Source organism: Balaenoptera physalus (assembly GCF_965194825.1).
Source record: "Balaenoptera physalus genome assembly, chromosome: 3".
Classification (NCBI taxonomy): domain Eukaryota; kingdom Metazoa; phylum Chordata; class Mammalia; order Artiodactyla; family Balaenopteridae; genus Balaenoptera; species Balaenoptera physalus.
The window spans coordinates 171187973-171205051 of record NC_138890.1 but is presented as its reverse complement, the minus strand read 5'-3'; the positions used below and the strand labels follow the sequence as shown (position 1 = coordinate 171205051).

Sequence of the window (17079 nt, the reverse complement as noted above, 5' to 3'; positions counted from 1 at the left end):
ATGGGCTGCCTCTGAAAGCAGGTGGGACCTGAGAGTGCTCAGGTGATTCTCAGAGGCGACTGTGAGCTGGCTGAGGGCCACCTGTGGGCACTCGCAGCAGCCTTGCTGGGGGCCGTGCCCTGCTTCCTTCCACTCGCAGGCTCTCAGCCCTGACCCTCCTTCTAGCTTTCCCATGCAGCCACTTATCCAAAATTAATTGCCTAGCACTTTCTAGGATGTAAGTTTCTATTTTTAATAGAACTTAGGAACATCAAGTTATGAAAGGAGGGGGTTGTACAAAGATTTGGGTTTCTTAATATTTTCCCACGTGTGGCTACTTAAATTTAAATTAATGAAAATCAAATAAAATTAAGAATTCCGTTCCTTAGTCACACAAGCATGTTTCCAAGTGCTCAGTGGGCACATGTGTCTAGTGACTTCCATATCGGCCAGTGAAATGGAACATTCCCATTGTCGAGAAAGCTCTTTTAGGCAGCACCAGCCCACCACTCTGAGGGTTCCTGTGACCATCTGTGCAGACAGCTTCCAACCTTAGACATCTGTCATTTACTTTAGAATCTCCTGAAATATGCATGCATGCATGCTATTTCTTCTTGCATAGTTCATTAGGAAGACTGTTAGACCTTTACATGAAAAATGGTAGTATCTGATATTTTCCGTATATCTCAGAAATTCTAAAGTCTAATAGACAAGTTTAAGGTGTAGATGAGCTTCTCTTCTGAAAGACTGAGAGGCATATGTCTGTAGCCATTTACCTTAGAGAAGAATACTTAAATAGCAGGACATTTTAAAAGAGCCTGTAGCTCTCACCTTGTCACTAAGTGAAGCAGTGGTAAGTATAATTGAAAACTGCATTTAGTAATATTTTATCCCATTTGTTTCTCAAGGAGGAAAGCCAAGCACCTGTGACCTCAGTGGATCCAGTTTTTCACGTTCCCATTTCAAAGGCAGTTCAACTGACTATGAATGATGCCATAAAAACCACTCTTCTGATAGAATTGGACATTTCAGTAAGTTACAGAATGTGTTTCTGAGCACAGGGATGTTGTCAGCAAGTGCAGAGACTTGTGCTGTGTCCTCGTCTACACACTCAGGAAGAGTGAGGCCTGTGGCTGGACAGCGGCCTTTTTATTCTTGACCCATCGTTTTTTCTCTCCACCTCATACCTTTTCTTTTCACTTCAAGGAGGGGCTAAAATGAGTGACTGGAGGTGATTCTACTTGAGAGCAAAGTGTTGCTGCCTTACTCATTAAGCCGCGAAAGAATGATGGAATCAGAGTAGTATTTCCGTGTAAGAGCCCCTAGGAAGGAAGCTGCTTACCTGAGGTCAGCGTCTAGTGGAAGTAGAGCCAGACTAGACAGTCGTGTGATGTTCACTTCGCGGAGTGGTGGTCCTTGTTCCTTTGAGGATCTGGAAGAAATCACGGACCCCCTCTCCAGAAGAATGATTGTATATAAACACTTTGCACACAGTTTTCGGGCGTTTATGTGCTCCCTCTCTCAACCCCATCCATGAGGCCTCCCCAGCCGCTGCCTCATTGGCCTCAGGTTAAGGAGCTGTGGTTGTACGTCCTCACAGCCACGTGGCTCAACCCTTGACGAGGGCCCTGCGAGGTTCCGTGGGCTGGGCTCTCAGAAGAGGGTGCGCCAAGGCCTTCGATGTGGGTTTAATTGAGTTTCTCATAGAAAGAAAGAAATGTGACAGGCGTCAGAACTAGATGGTTTGCTTACGTAGTATTGAGCAGTTCCATTTTCCTTTTGAACATTCTAATCCATATTGCTAAATACCCTATGTACACCAAACCATTTCACTCTTGTTCTGTACTTTTGTCACAAAGAGGAGAGGTTTGGCCGCCTGGTAGGGACAGCCTGTGTCCCTCCCAGGCTAGAGGTGTGAGCATGTGTGGCCAGAGGCCCCTCTCCAGAGCACTCCACACCCTACACCGCTCTAAGTAGACCTGCTGTGGGAGGTGGCTCCACCTGGAGCCCGGGTTTGTGCACGACCAGTACTGAGCCAGGTGGTTTGACGTCGTGTGTCATTAAGGAAAAAGAAATTGCTCTCCCCGACCCCTATTCCTCCCCAAAGGAAAGGAGTAAAGAAAGGAAATTGAAAACCAGTGCAGATGGTCTTAAGTAGTTTCTTTTGCTCCTAATGTGTGTGTGTGTATGTTTTCATGAGAGGATTTTTACATGGATTATTGAAACACTACTTACCAGAGCACCTTAATTTTTAGAAGAGGCAGAAGGTCTTAATTTCTAGTCTATGAATACTCAATATAAAGAAAAACATTGGATAACTACAGAATTTCTTTTTAAAAATAACTCCTAATAAAAGTATGTTTGTTTGGTTACTTGGGCTTATTTGTTAGAAACAAAATAATTCTAATTGCAATAAACTAATTCATTTATTCAAATGGTCATATATTTAAAAGTCTGTTACCCCACAACGAAAACTCTTTAACTCATGTGGAATTTTTTGTATTTCATGTTGGGTCTTCTCTAGAAAACAGATTTTTCCTACCAGCCTGGAGATGCCTTTAACGTGATCTGTCCCAACAGTGACTCTGAGGTACAGCACCTACTCCAAAGACTGCAGCTCATAGACAGGAGAGACCATTGTGTCATCTTGAACATTAAGGCAGACACGAAGAAGAAAGGTACAGCCCTGATCTCTTATTTCCCAGGATGTCACTGGGCCAGGGGATTGGAGGTGACCAGGGCGAGTCTGCACAGATGCCCGAGGGTCGGCCACGGATCAGCAGGCGGAACAGAGCCACTTGCTGGTCTTGGGGGTTTTTAGCTTTCACATCAAGTGCCCTGAATGAGTCAGTTACACTGAATGAGATGCTAATAGAGTTTATGCTTATTGGATGCTTACAGACATTAAAAGTGAAGTTGAAGAATCAGCTTTTTCAAAACTCTGGAAATCAGCAAGCTTGCAGCAAACTGGGGAATGGTTAAAAAAATGAATGTAACTGGTTTTGGAGAAGCAGGTTGGTTAGTTGGGCTGATTTGTTAGGCTGTTTTTGCAATCAGCATTATTTTGTTTCTAGGTTAGCATATTAAAATTGTCAGGCAAAAAAAACTGTATTATATGAATCTTTTTAAAAAGTTTTTTGTTGGGAGTTCCCTGGTGGCCTAGTGGTTAGGACTCCAGGCTTTCACTGCCGGGGCCCAAGTTTAATCCCTGGTCGGGGGAACATCCTGCAAGCCACGTGGCGCGGCCAAAAAAAAAAAAAAAGAAATTTTTTTTTTTTTTAATGTTTGTTTCTCATAGCATATTTGTTTTTGCTTATTTAATACATGAAAATAATTGCTTGCTCCATAATTAAAGGAAGTTATTTTTTAGTTATTTGGTTAGAATCTTGAACTGGAATTCAGTCAGTTCTGAAATTCTTTTTGAAGATGATAGGCAGTGTTATTGGACCACTGCCATCTTTTGGCTTTTTGTTCCTTTCTTTTGTTCAGTGGTCTTGGATAATTTCCCTTTCTTTTGTTTGGTGTACCTAGATTTGGTAGGTATGGCTGGTACAATAATGCTGTTGAATTTATAACCCTTGTTTTTGTAAAGTAGGTTTTTTCTTCTGTATTCCTTTTGAGGAAATTTTTTGACTGAATAAACATTGCCACAAGTCATATTGCCACAAGTACTTTGACAGCACTATAATGTAAAATATTACAGCCATTAGTGTTTTTATGGATGGAACACATCGTCTTCTCTGTTTTCTGTGTCATTGGCTCCTTCCCGCCTGCCTGCAAAGGAGCAGCCTTGCCCCAGCATATACCCGAGAAGTGTTCTCTCCACTTCCTTCTTACCTGGTGCCTTGAAATACGAGCGCTTCCTAAGAAGGTATTTTTCTTTCTTCTTTGGGTGACTATTTAAAAATATGCTCACTTCTTTGTACGGTTTATTAAATCTGGTATTTGTCCTTTGAAGGCTTAGAAAATATGGTCTTCACAGCATGTGTTCAAAATAGTTCCCAAGGTGTGCAGTGTCTTTGTAATTGTCATGGGCAAATATTTTTATGTTGTGCTTATACTGAAATTTTTTGTTTTCTACTGAAATGAGATTTTTAAGGTAGGGCTTTTTCTTAATCTTATTTTTCTAGACATTAACTTGATGTAGCACGGTAACTAGTGATGAAAGTGGCCCTAGGTAGCATGTGTTTTCCAGCTGTACGTGGACACTTTTTCTCTCTTAATTGGTGGCAGGAAGCTTGGGGTGTAGGGCCTTTCCACTGCTTGCCACCTGTTTAATGTTGTGAAGACCCCTTTTGTGTAAAAACCTGTACTTATTTATTATGTCAGAATTCTTCAGGGAACATTGAAGGGTTTTAGTAGGTTATATTGATGTTTAGATGAATTTGGAGACAGAAAGATCCACTAGATGTCAGTGTTATGCCGGGAACTACTGATTTTGTTACAACCATGTTAGTCAAGTGGATATTCATGGGTAAACTTTCCAAGCTGTGCTTTACCAAACTTGTATTTCCAATGAGCATAAATAGTACTATTATTTGGCTACCCTGTCTGCAGTGCAGTGTTTATTCTCTATTTTGTTATTGTGTTTACTGCATTTGTAGTCTTTGGGAAGTGAACTACTTTATGGAGAGGCTTAGTCCTAGATATAATTTGAGTAAATCTACAATTCACTGTGATGAGAACTTCTTGATTAAATAGTTTCACAATTTTAGTTTAACTCTACCGTTTCTGAAAATTTCATGAAGTACATATTTAAAAATATATCTTTCCTTACTGCAAAAGTAATATGCTTATAAAAAGTCTGGACACAAAAGTAAGTAACTCAGGAAGCAAAAGTCCTTCATAATCAAACCCCTGCAATTAACACTTGGATTTTGTTTTGCTAAAGAAAAATGAGGTCATGTAGTATATGTGCTGTTCTGCAACATGCCTTTTTTTACTTAAAAGGAAATGAGTTTGGATATGCCAGCGTGGAAAGGTACTGAAGATACTTTTAAAAGATGCTATGGGTGCAACACAGTTGTTGATTTGAGGACTTCCCTGGTGGCGCAGTGGTTAAGAATCCGCCTGCCAATGCAGGGGACATGGGTTCGATCCCTGGTCCAGGAAAATCCCACATGCCACAGAGCAACTAAGCCCGTGCGCCACAACTACTGAGCCTGTGCTCTAGAGCCCGAGTGCCACAACTACTGACCCCACGTGCCACAACCGCTGAAGCCCTCGCACCTATAGCCCATGCTCTGCAACAAGAGAAGCCACTGCAATGAGAAGCCCGCGCACCACAACGAAGAGTAGCCCCTGCTCGCTGCAACTAGAGAAAGCCTGCACACAGCAACGAAGACCCAGTGCAGCCAAAAATAAATAAATTTAAAAAAAATTTTTTTAAGAAAAAAACAATTGTTGATTTGATTATGGACAGTTGGTTGTTTCGTTTTCCACTATTTAAAAAACCTACATAGGTGAACATTCTAATTCATCTTTGCACACTTGTTTGAAGTCTTTTTTATGTTTTTATTTTTATTTATTTATTTATTTTTTGGTTGCACTGGGCGGCGTGTGGGATCTTAGTTCCCCGACCAGGGATTGAACCCATGCTCCCTGCATTGGAGGCGTGGAGTCTTAACCACTGGACTGCCAGGGAAGTACCTGAAGTCTTTTTTATTTTTATTAAAAAAATTTTAAAAAACTTTTTTTTTTAGATTTATTTTTATTTATTTATTTAGGCTCCGCTGGGTCTTAGTTGCAGCATGTGAATTCTTAGTTGCGGCATGCATGCGGACTTCTTAGTTCCCCGACCAGGGTTCAAACCCTGGGCCCCCTGCAATGGGAGAGCGGAGTCTTACCCACTGGACCACCAGGGAAGCCCCCTGAAGTTTTTTTAAAAAATAAATTCCTTGGAGTAGAATTACTATGTTAAAAATATTTATAATTTAAGTTTTAGTAACATTTGTCAGTTCTCTGCACAGTGCTGTATTTCCTATTTTAGTACCTTGAAGTTTCTGTAATTGATAAGTGAAGGATTTACAATTGCTACTGTTATAGCCTGTAATTTAGGGAATTTTATTGACTTGAGAAAGCGTGGTGTGAAGTGTTCTTGGTAAACTCCTGTCTTACCAGAGATCCATGCAGAGACCTGGGGCTTTATGCCACGACGTTTCCCAGGTGCTTGTTCTGTGTCCGGCACTTTGAAGAAGCCATGTAATTTGTTGGTATCTGGATAGTTTAAGCAGGGATTCTTGGCTGGGCCAGTGGAAACCTGTGACCCTCACAGGAACATGGATCTCATTTTCCCTGTTAAGGGCATCCAGCCCTCCGGGATGTGGGAGCCATGGAATAAACAGTAGTGGTGCCCACTCGCGTTTCAGGTAGCGTTGATGCAGATGACTTGCTGAAGCTCTTTGCTTCCTGTGAGTAATGAGAGCTTTATGTGTCCCATGATGGATGTGCTTGGAATTGCATTAGAACCAAAAGTTGTCATTAGCAAGTTTGGTCTTTTGCCCAAGAGTTTGGACTTGGTTCCGTCTTTGAGACTAGGGATCCGGGACTTCCTTGTTTTGCTTTATTTATGTTCTTCTCCTCCCCTTCCCACGATGGATCCGAGGTGACTCAGAGTCCCCGTGCAGGGGTCTGGAGGTTCGGGCCCTCACTGTTTGTCAGCCTCTGCCCGTGTCTGCGTTTCCTGGCATTTGTGTTGAAGCACACGTGCTCCCCAAGAGCCGTGCTTTTGCCTGCCTCCCGTGCCCTCCTGTGGCTCTGCCATCTCTTTGGCTGCCCGTCACCTCCTTTCTTCCGTGCAGCCAGCTTTCGGCTCAAGCCTGCCTTCTGGGGAGCCTCTGGCCTCAGAAGCCCTGAACGTCCGTGTGCCCTGGTGGATAGGCGGCCTGTCGCACACTGGCTACTTCTTGACCTCTGTTGCTCTCACTCGCCTGTGAAGCCTTTTGGGCAAGTTAGGTGTCCTCTTTGCCCAGTGCTTTACCTGCCCAGTGCCTGTCATAACAGTGGTCAAGTAAATGTAGAAATCTGGGTTGTAATCATCAGCTAAGGCAAGAACAGGTACTGTGTCCCGAGATAAAAACGTTAAGTTGTGAGACTTTGTGATTACTCACATATACCTGCCATGTAATTTGAGATTGGGTTGGTTTAAGATATAGGGAAGGTGACCAAAAATGGAACATAAAAGTGGGGTTTGCCTAACAGGCTGCCATTAAAACGAATAACAAATGCAATGCTCTTGTCCTGCCCACGCTCCTAGTGACCATGCTCCTAGTGCCCACGCTCCTAGTGACCACACTCACTTTCTCTTGGATAACTGGGCACACCCCCAGGTGGGGACTCACCCCGCGTTCTCACGGCTGTGACCACAGAGCGCGTGGTGATTTAAGTCGGCTTCCTTGGCCACAGGCGTTCTTGCGAGCCCTCGTGGACCACACTGGCGACGGCGCGGAGAAGCGACGGCTGCAGGAGCTGTGCAGCAGGCAGGGGGCGGCCGACTACAACCGCTTCGTCAGAGACTCCCGTTCCTGCCTCCTAGACCTCCTGCTGGCCTTTCCGTCCTGCCAGCCTCCGCTTGGCCTCCTGCTTGGTGAGTGGTCGCTGTCACAGTCGCCCCAGCCCCGAGGGGCAGCCTCTCCGTGGTAGCAGCACCTTTGAGTTCTCTGCAGGCCCGTGGGAGTGCGTCTCGATCACGGTGATCAGTAAGTAAGCGTCTTAACAGCTGCTCTTCCCGCTGCCTGGACCGCTGAACTGCCTTCTGGAAGTCAAAGAATCTCTCTTCCAAGCTTAAATTTTTATTTTTTAATTTTTCTTTCCTACCATTGCCACTGTCATTTGCTCTCTTAATATAGCCAGCCTTAATTCTCTTTTTTTTGCTCAGCCTTTGGCCTCTACTCTGTTTTTCAGAAAGCTCGTAGCCAAATTTTATCTAAAAATGAGGTTTCCAAGAAAAGGACCTTTTTCAAAGATAGTGCTAATTGATGGAGTTTGATGAAGCGTGCCCTCTGTGTGCAGGGTACAGAAATGTTCCCACCTGGGCAAGTCCACCAGTACAAACAAGTGGCCTCACTCACGGTGCCCTGGGGGAGACAGAACATCCAGATGTGAAAAGATCACATGCTGGGTTTTTGCCCAGATTGTGTCTTCTGGTCCTCATACTCCAGCAGAAGAGAGTTGAAGATCTTCCCTGAGGAGCTGGCCGCAGGGACTGGAGGCGCTTGCTAGGGGCAGTGACTGTCAGAACCTTACAGGACTTTAAAACCTTTGTTACTTTCCTACGCTTGTAACTTTGTCGTCTCCTCTCGGTTTTCCTTGGTGATAAATAGTAAAATGTTCAAAATTTGCATTTGTGTTTAGTGACGGGAAAACATGTACGTTTTACCCAAGGTCCCTTTTGATGCCGAGTACGGTTAAGGACGCCCTGCTTTACAAGTCAGGCCCTGCCCTCTTTCCCTTTTTATTTCTTAGTGTTCTCTTTCCTCCTCCTCAGAGGGGTGAGGCTGCTCTTCCTGCTTCCCTGCGCGAATGAACACTCTTACCGTCCTCAGTTGAGGCTTTTGAGCTAATAGAGGGCTTGGGATAACAACCGGAACACCCATTAGGGAAGTTACAAGAAGTCTTGTAAAGCTGTTATTCACGGAAGAATTGTTCCAATTCTTTTTATAGGTTTTCTGTTACCTTTTTAAGCTTATATGTATCATTTATTATATAGTTATGTAAAAAAATTAAAGGCATTGAGACATAAAAGTTTTAATTATTTTCTAATTTCTGTAAGAAAACTTAATATAACTAAAGTATTAAGGTGAGCCCTCTATTAAACTTTATCCTGATACTACAACTGTAAGACATTTTAGAAAGGTCTTTCTAAATTTTTGCTAAATAACTATCAAAAATATAACATACTGAACACAAAAAATTATCAGGGTTTAATAATGGACAATTAGATATTCAAATACTGACTTATTAATCTCCTTTTAAAAGAGTACCTATGTATCTTAAAACCACTAGGTTTCTGGATAACTTGATTGAAAAATGTCCACCATTACACTCCTATTTTTGTTATTATCATATAAATATTATGAAGGAAAAATATTTCAAGCCTAAGTATTTTCCATAGTCCTTAATCTTTTTTGGGTCATGATCTTTTTTCAAATCTGGAAACTCTGGACACACCCAAGAAAACAATGTAATTGGTTCCTTGACTCTGAGGCCCATTCATGGACCCTACTCTTACTACCCTTTGATGTTTAAAAAAAAAAAAACAAACAGCTTTTAAGTAGAAATACTGAGTTCAGATTGAGGAAATGTGATATGTCTGGTCGTTAAGAATTGGAAAAAAGTATTTAGTGATATTTTACTTAGACACAGTGAATTTATGTGTGCTCTAAAATATGATTTAAAATTAAAACAAGTTATTTTGAAATTCTAAATAAGAAAATAGGAATCAAATTCAGATCTTTACATATAATTTACATATATGCATATAATTTATTTTCAGTAGGAATGAATTAATAATTGCTTATTTTAATTTTTTTCCAGAACATCTTCCTAAGCTCCAACCCAGACCATATTCATGTGCAAGGTACTGACGTTTATTAACATAATACTTAGCCTCTTTCTCCTAAAATGTAATGAAACTCTGACTTCCAAATGCTTAGTAGCTACAAATCCATTTACTGAAAACTTAGCAGATTTGTGCAAGACAGTAGCAGGCGTGATGAGGAGTGAAGAAGACCAGGCTTGGACTGTGTCCTCTCGGAGTTCATAGGGTGTGGCTCTTCAGTGGCCCCCGTGGTCCAGAGCCACGTCCCCACTTAGTGAGTCTGCAGGTCCTCCACCTGCGGCCTTTACTGGTGTGCCCGGCCGCCTTCCCCGGGTGGATGTAGGGAAGAGGGAGGAAAGCTGGTATAAATCTCATTCAGTCTTGGCGGCAAACAGGTAACCAGAAACTCTCCTGAATGACATCACAAAACTAGGCCGGTGTGGGGGGGGGTCGCTTTGAAGTAAGCAACAGAACTGTTTTCTGAAGAGGAAGAAGGTAGGTTTAGAGCCCATTAGGAAACACCCTCATGCAGTAAAAAAAGGCCTAGCTCGGCCTGTATGTGTTAGTCCTGAGGTGGAGTTTACAAACTTATCTCTGTGTCTTTGCAGCTCGAGCCTGTTTCACCCAGGGAAGCTTCATTTCATTTTTAACATCGTGGAGTTTTGGTCTGACACCACGGCGGTGGCTTTGCGGAAGGGCGTGTGCACGGGCTGGCTGGCCGCGCTGGTTGAATCGGTTCTTCAGCCGAGCACGCACGCCTCCCGGGCAGACGGCGAGAAGGCCCTGGCGCCCGAGGTACTAGGAGTGGGCAGTTTTGGCATCATTAAAAGTGTGCTCTTTGCCCGATGAGAAAAAACAGTGTAGGGTCCCCTGCATGGTCCATTCCCATCAAATTATTCAAAGGAAAATGTATGCCCTGCTTGGATTTTAATATCTCTTTTGGAAAGTCAGGAGAACATTACTTCACTCAGTGTAGTCCGTGTGTTTCCTAAATGTGTAAAGCATGAGTTTTATATAATACATACACTCTGCTTCTTGCTTGTCACATTCATGAAGGAGAAGACCTTGGCGCTGATGTTCTTGGTAGGTTGGCACAGGAGTCGAGTCCACAGTGAAGGCTGGTGATGAGGGACAGCCTCATTTATGCTCAGTCGGTGTCCTGTGCTCCAAAGAAGTCGTCTTAAAATGGCAGCTGACAACCAGAGATTAATTTTATGTCCTTCAGTTTTGGGTAGTAGGATTTTCCCCTGCCCCTGTTTCTTCCCCTTTTCTTGGAGCCGTGGTGTTCTTTTATATTTTGACCCACACTTGGCAAAATCTCATTCGAGACCGTATGCATAGGGAGGAATTACGTTCTCCCTCCTCACCCACAAGGATGGTTGAAATTTTTTAAAAATTTCAGTCTTTATCATGAAGTCTTCTCCATGGTATTGAAGAATGAACATGTCAGTTGTAGTGTTATCTTATTACTGGTTTGATTGCTATAAGTTACTGAAGTTAAAAAGTTGACAGCACTTAGGGGGAATTAAGACTTCTGATATATACTTGAGTGAGCTTAAGGGAAGACTAGGGCTTAAAATTGCCCTTTAACTTGGTATTTTCCCAATCTGCTGCCTGGAACAGGTGCTTTACCGTGTGTCCCTCATATCAACAAAATATTGAGAACATGAGAAACTTCTTTTTTGTAAAGAAATATTGTAGTACTGACATGAAAGTATTGTGTCACTTCATGATCTCATAAAAACAGTAGATGATCTCCAGAAAGCTAAAAAAAATATGTATATTGATGCTGTATTACAAACACCAAGCATGGGTGCCTTTCACATATTCTTTCTTTCCTCCCTCTGCCCTTTTCTTCTTCTTTCCACATTTTAACAGATTTTTGTTGACTACCCAGTGTTGAGGCACTAGAGGTACAGATAGAAAGGATATAATTTAAAGCTACTTAAATTTCATTGTGCCGTGTAGTACCATATTTTATCCAGGATCCATCCACCGCATGCCCTCCCCCGAATGGTAGATAGTACTGTTGTTCACAGATGCCCCCGCCCCCGGAGGAAGAGTAGACTTGCCCTCCCATTCATGTGTAGCCTGGCCATGTGACCAGCCTTGGCCAGTGAAAGGTGAGCAGACAGGATTATGCCACGTCTCAGCCGGCGCTCTGAACCTGATAGGATGCTGTGGCTTGCCTCTCTTGCTCTTTCCCTCTGACGTCGGACGGAGTGATTCAGGTCAGGGATGCTCCTTGGGTTTGGATCCAAGTGGAGGAGATGATGGTGCAGAGCTGCAGCCACTGAGCAGAGCCAGAAGTAGGCGTTTGGGGTTGTAAGCCATCGGAGATTGACAGCAGGAGCTGACTAGTGTTCTGGTCTCTTTGCCGTCCCTGGAACATAGGCAGTGTGGTCTCTTTAGCAGTTTCCTGCCATACCCATCCTATCCTGTTTTATTTTGCTTCCTGGGACTTACCATTACCTGTCATTCTATAAATATGTTTGTTTATTGTCTTTTCCACCCACTAGAATATAAGTCCCATGAAGACAGATGCGGTTTTGCTCATTTCTCTGTCCTCGTGTTTGTCATATTGAGTACCTTCAATAAAATTGTGGAGTGGATGAATCAAGTGAATAAGGCTAATATAATATTAATTACAGTTTCACTCCAAAATGAGAACAATCATTTGATACAGCTCTGCCAGTTCTTCATTTAAAAAGTACTGTGTTCATCCCGTTGATGAACTTCAGACAATTAAAGGTTAAAATATATACGGTTATACCAGTAGGGAATGGAGGGAAGATTCCTGTCATTCTTAACTGTTAGTATCACTCTGTGTAACTAAAGCATATGGCAAAGTGAAACTGAAAGATGCATATATTTACAAATTGATTCCTTTAAGTATCCCTGGCACATGATTTAGAAGAAAACCCTTTTGAAATTGTAGCAAGAAGATTTTGTTTATCTATATATCACTTATTCTAGTTTTGCAACAAACACAGGTAACATGGGACCTAGAGTAGCAAATGTAGCGCAGTGCTCTAGTATCTTTGGGGCAGCCCCTTAATTTCTCTTTCACTTGCCTAATTTTCACTTAAAACCTTCACCCCATCTTGATGTTAATCTTCATTGCCCCTTTATGTCCTAACATGAAGAATAATGTCTTCATTTTTTTGTGCATTTCTTCATGATACCTATAATGGGTTGCCTACTGGGAAGCAGATCTTTTTCTTGGGCCTAGAAAAAGAACTCAATTATTATTTATTCAGTGTTCTACCTCAGAAATATCGTGCCTGTCATTTTTAAAATACCTTTGATTTGAATAGAAAAGAAAAATTTACAAGACAGACTTGTTTATTTCTCTGCACTGACAGATAGATGTGTTTGTGTTTTCAGTAAGATTTAATGCTGCTGTTTGATTTTATGACTCTCCTTTGAGGGGAAGTTGCACTTTCTGATTTCTTTAGCAGGCATCACCTTGGTTATATGCCTTTGTCTGGTTTTTTTCCGAACTTATAAGCATTGGTTTAATATTTCAGATATCCATATCTCCTCGGGCAACAAATTTTTTCCATTTACCAAATGACCCCTCAGTCCCCATCATAATGGTGGGTCCAGGAACCGGCATAGCACCTTTCATTGGCTTCCTACAACATAGGTATGTGTTTTCTTTGGCTGGTGAGAAAATGTGTCCCATGTGGTCCTGAGTGGAAGTATGTAATAGAGAGCTTTTTTGTTTCTTCAGTGGTTTTTAGGATATTGGACTTTGGTTGTAAAATTTTTATTTAAAAAAATTATTATCAAATGTGTGATAGCATAGCATAATTTGTCACCATGGGAAAAGTAAATGTATCTTCTAGAAATTTTGCTTTGTACTGGAACTTCCATTTTTACTCTAGTACATTCTTTTTCTTTTTCCCCTGCTGAACCATAGTTTGTAGTGCATGTATTTGGGGACAGATTTCAAGCACACCTTTATGCTGTGGTGATGTGCAGCTGTCCCATCTATTCCTTAGCTAGATAAAATTGGTAGTCACAAAGATCCAGTTACACCAACAGTTTCAAAGTTAAACCCTTAACATCAGTAATTTTCAACAGAATGATATTAATACATGTATCTTTGTATCAGAACACAACTATTTTTTATAAAATAAATAAATAAAATTGTGCTTCTCTCCCTGTTTGTGAAATAACAATTCTTACATAGTGTTCCCCGGATAGTGGAGTAATATCCTTTGGACAAAGTCTTTTTGCTGTTTTCTTTTCTTTTTTTTTTCTTAAGAAATCAAAAAAGTAGGGCGTGTCCATCATTTCTGAAACATTTCACAGCAGACCATTCTACCTTTTAAAATCCGGTGCCGGGACTTCCCTGGTGGCACAGTGGTTGAGGGTCCACCTGCCAATGCAGGGGACACGGGTTCGATCCCTGGTCTGGGAGGATCCCACATGCTGTGGAGCAATTGGGCCTGTGTGCCACGGCTGCTGAGCCTGTGCTCTAGAGCCCGTGAGCCACAACTGCTAGGCCCGTGCACCAGAACTGCTGAGGCCCGTGCACCTAGAGCCCATGCATGCTCTGCAACAGGAGAGGCCGCCGCAATGAGAGGGCCGTGCACCGTGGCGAAGAGTGGCCCCCCCCCCTGCAACTAGAGAGGGCCCGCGCGCAGCGGTGAAGACTCAACGCAGCCAAAAATAAAGAAAATGAATGGATTTATTAAAAAAAAAACAAACCCGGTGCCGCTTTTCTATTATGTTAATTGAGAGTTAATTTTTATTCATAAAATTGTTATGAATATTTAATGTAGAACTTAGTCTGGGTTTCACAGTGTGATAATTTGAATTATCCTCACTACAGAGATGTCATATAAAGCTCATAGATGTCTGCAGCTCATAGGTAAGCTTACTTTTTGTAGTGTCTGATGGAGTGGCCCAGGTTCCCTGCAGATAGTAAAATGTTAATTCAGTAAATGGACTTTGAGTGACTGCGAAGGTGGATTTTACAGACCTATCTGGAGAGGTAAAAGGAAAAAGAAAGATTGCTTTTACCTATTCTTTATATCAAACATCTCAACTTTTTCACTTAGAGAGAAACTCCGAGAACATCACCCAGATGGACACTTTGGAGCAATGTGGTTGTTTTTTGGCTGCAGACATAAGGATAGGGATTATTTATTCAGGTACGTCACAATTCTAGCATTGTAAGACTCAGCCATGCCGTGCAATTCTAATTTCATACTTTTTCAACTTTAAATTACAAACCTTCCAGGGACCTATTAAATATTGTATTTCAGAGAGGAGCTCAGACATTTCCTTAAGTGTGGAATTCTCACTCACTTGAAAGTTTCCTTCTCAAGAGATGCTCCTGTGGGGGAGGAAGAAGCCCCAGCAAAGTACGTGCAAGACAGCATCCAGCGTCACAGCGAGGAGGTGGCAAGGGTCCTTCTTCAGGAGAACGGTCATGTTTACGTGTGTGGGTGAGTGGCCATCATGCCCAAGTGCCGGGGCGGGGAGGGCAGTCGGTAATGTTTATTAAACAGACCAGGGACCGATTGGTTAGTGATGTGCACGTGTACGGATGAGAGATTTGATTCTTAAATACAGGAATAGAAATACAAGCTCTAAAATGATTTTTAACATACACTTAATAGCCAAGAAGTTGGCCAGCGTGGCCCCCCCCAAAAAAAAAAAATTAACTCATGCATTGGGGAATGCTTTGTGCAGTTTTAAATACATGTTTTTAGCCTCTGAACGTTACATTCTGTCTCAGGATTGATTTTGTTGTATCGGTAAATAGTGAATATGTGATTTGTGCAGTCGACCTAGCCAAGGAAAACAGCTTTGGTTTTGACTCTGAGAAGGTGGGTCTAGGATCCTTTTTCTTTAAGGCATAATTCATGATGTCAAAGTTGACATAAGCCAGGAGTCATTCTTATGTTTCATCTACTTTTTGACATAAGATCCATTGTAGAAACCCAAGATTGCCATAGAAAATAAAAATTTTAGGAACTTCGCTACTTGTTTTAATGGAACTCAAAAATGTTTGCCAGTTAAAAAGGAGTTTTGAAATAAGAAATTACTCTTTTTTTATCCTAACACATCCCTGGCATTTAAAACATTCTGTAAGTCATCAGGTCAGGTTTTTTTGTTTGTTTTTTTTTTAAACTATGATACAGAAAAAGAAATACTGGCATAGTGACCTAGAATACATATAAGTATAATTGAAAAGGTTCATAAAACAAAACTTCCTTTTTCAACTTACTTTTTATGACACATTCTGATAACTTTTATTTCATTTGTTCTATCATTTTACAAAAAGCTGACTTTGGCTACGAAGTTGATGTCATGACCCATTAACGACTCCTCAGCTAGAAAACGCTGCTCTAGGTCAGAAAGGGCAGAGCTTCTGGACGCTGTGTTGGTTTACGTTTTCATTTACTTCTAGTGAAGCATTTGATCTTTCTTGGTTTGCAGAGGACAATGCTGTCAGTGTCAGACACAGGCTGAAGGCTTAGTTGCAGCTCTAAATAGTGGAGGTGAAGTCCGTTGTGCAAACACATGTACAAACATATGAGTAACTGGTAATTGAGAACTTGGAGGGGTTCTTAAACATCTTAAAAAACTCTTAAAACATTAACCCAGAAATAACTGCACCGTCACTGGTGCTTCATTTTTCATGTCTGTGAAGTGAAGCTGATAGCGTTCATGGCTGGTCAGAGGTGAGGGCTCAGAGTGACACCCCACGGCACTCTAACATGGACCAAACACAGGAGACTGAGAAGAACAGCCACTGAGGAAGGAGCGAACTTGTCCCTAAGCCCAGGGGACGCTGACTCAAAGGGGAGCCTTTGCTGCTGATAGTCAAGTCGGGAGAAGACGGAGGGGCCAGTAGGTTTGGCAGCTGCAGCCACGGGACATGGGGAAGGGCCGTGGGGGTAGAAGTGATCTCAGAGTGCTTGAGGGGAGAGCATGGCAGCTGTTAAAACTTTCTCAGGAAATCTTACTGTGAGGGGCAGGGCAAGTTCAATTCCTGAGACGTTAGAGTCCTGTCAGACACTTGCATTCAACAAGCATTCGAGTGCCTACTAAGTATTTGGCACTGTGCAGATGTCGAGAGATAAGTGGTGAATGAGATGCAGCCCTATCCCAGGCCGCCTGCTCCCTGTGGGAAAGCCAGGTCAGCAGGTGCTCACGGTATAGCGGGTGCTGTGCAGGGGCCACAGGAGTGCACAGGAGGGGCCCCTTGCCCGACCTGCAAACGAAAGAGCTGGGACGTGGAAACACTTAATAGAGGGCCAGCCCTTGGCAAGGTCTCAGTAAACGTGTCTGTTAATAACTCAGCGTGTGCACGCGTGCATATGAAGGCTTAGACGTGTCCGGGGGGCTTGTTGCCCTCAGGAATGCCTTGAGAATAGAGGGAAGACAGGTGAGGCGGGGCCCGATTGTGAGGTCCTCAGACATTTAAAGATTTCGGCTGCTCCCAGAGCACGGATGCCTTTGAAGGGTTTAAAGCTGTGAATGGGGTGGTCAGCACTGCATGTGACAGTGGTCCTGGGCGAAGGCCTGTCCCTGGGGGA

The 17079-nt window shown here is 42.6% G+C and overlaps 1 protein-coding gene across 5 annotated transcripts in view; it reads left to right on the top strand.

Annotated features, from left to right (window-relative positions):
- The window catches only part of MTRR (5-methyltetrahydrofolate-homocysteine methyltransferase reductase), a 49145-nt gene that overhangs the window by 17342 nt on the left and 14724 nt on the right, over positions 1-17079 (top strand). For 4 of the 5 annotated variants that reach the window (XM_082454379.1, XM_082454378.1, XM_082454376.1 and 1 more), the window contains 9 exons: positions 888-1010; positions 2504-2657; positions 3762-3850; positions 7384-7564; positions 9514-9556; positions 10126-10312; positions 13048-13166; positions 14590-14682; positions 14797-14979. In XM_082454379.1, coding sequence (XP_082310505.1) covers positions 888-1010; positions 2504-2657; positions 3762-3850; positions 7384-7564; positions 9514-9556; positions 10126-10312; positions 13048-13166; positions 14590-14682; positions 14797-14979 — 1172 coding nt within the window. The remainder of the gene's footprint in view (positions 1-887; positions 1011-2503; positions 2658-3761; positions 3851-7383; positions 7565-9513; positions 9557-10125; positions 10313-13047; positions 13167-14589; positions 14683-14796; positions 14980-17079) is intronic. The other variant, XM_082454377.1, reaches the window with a different exon arrangement.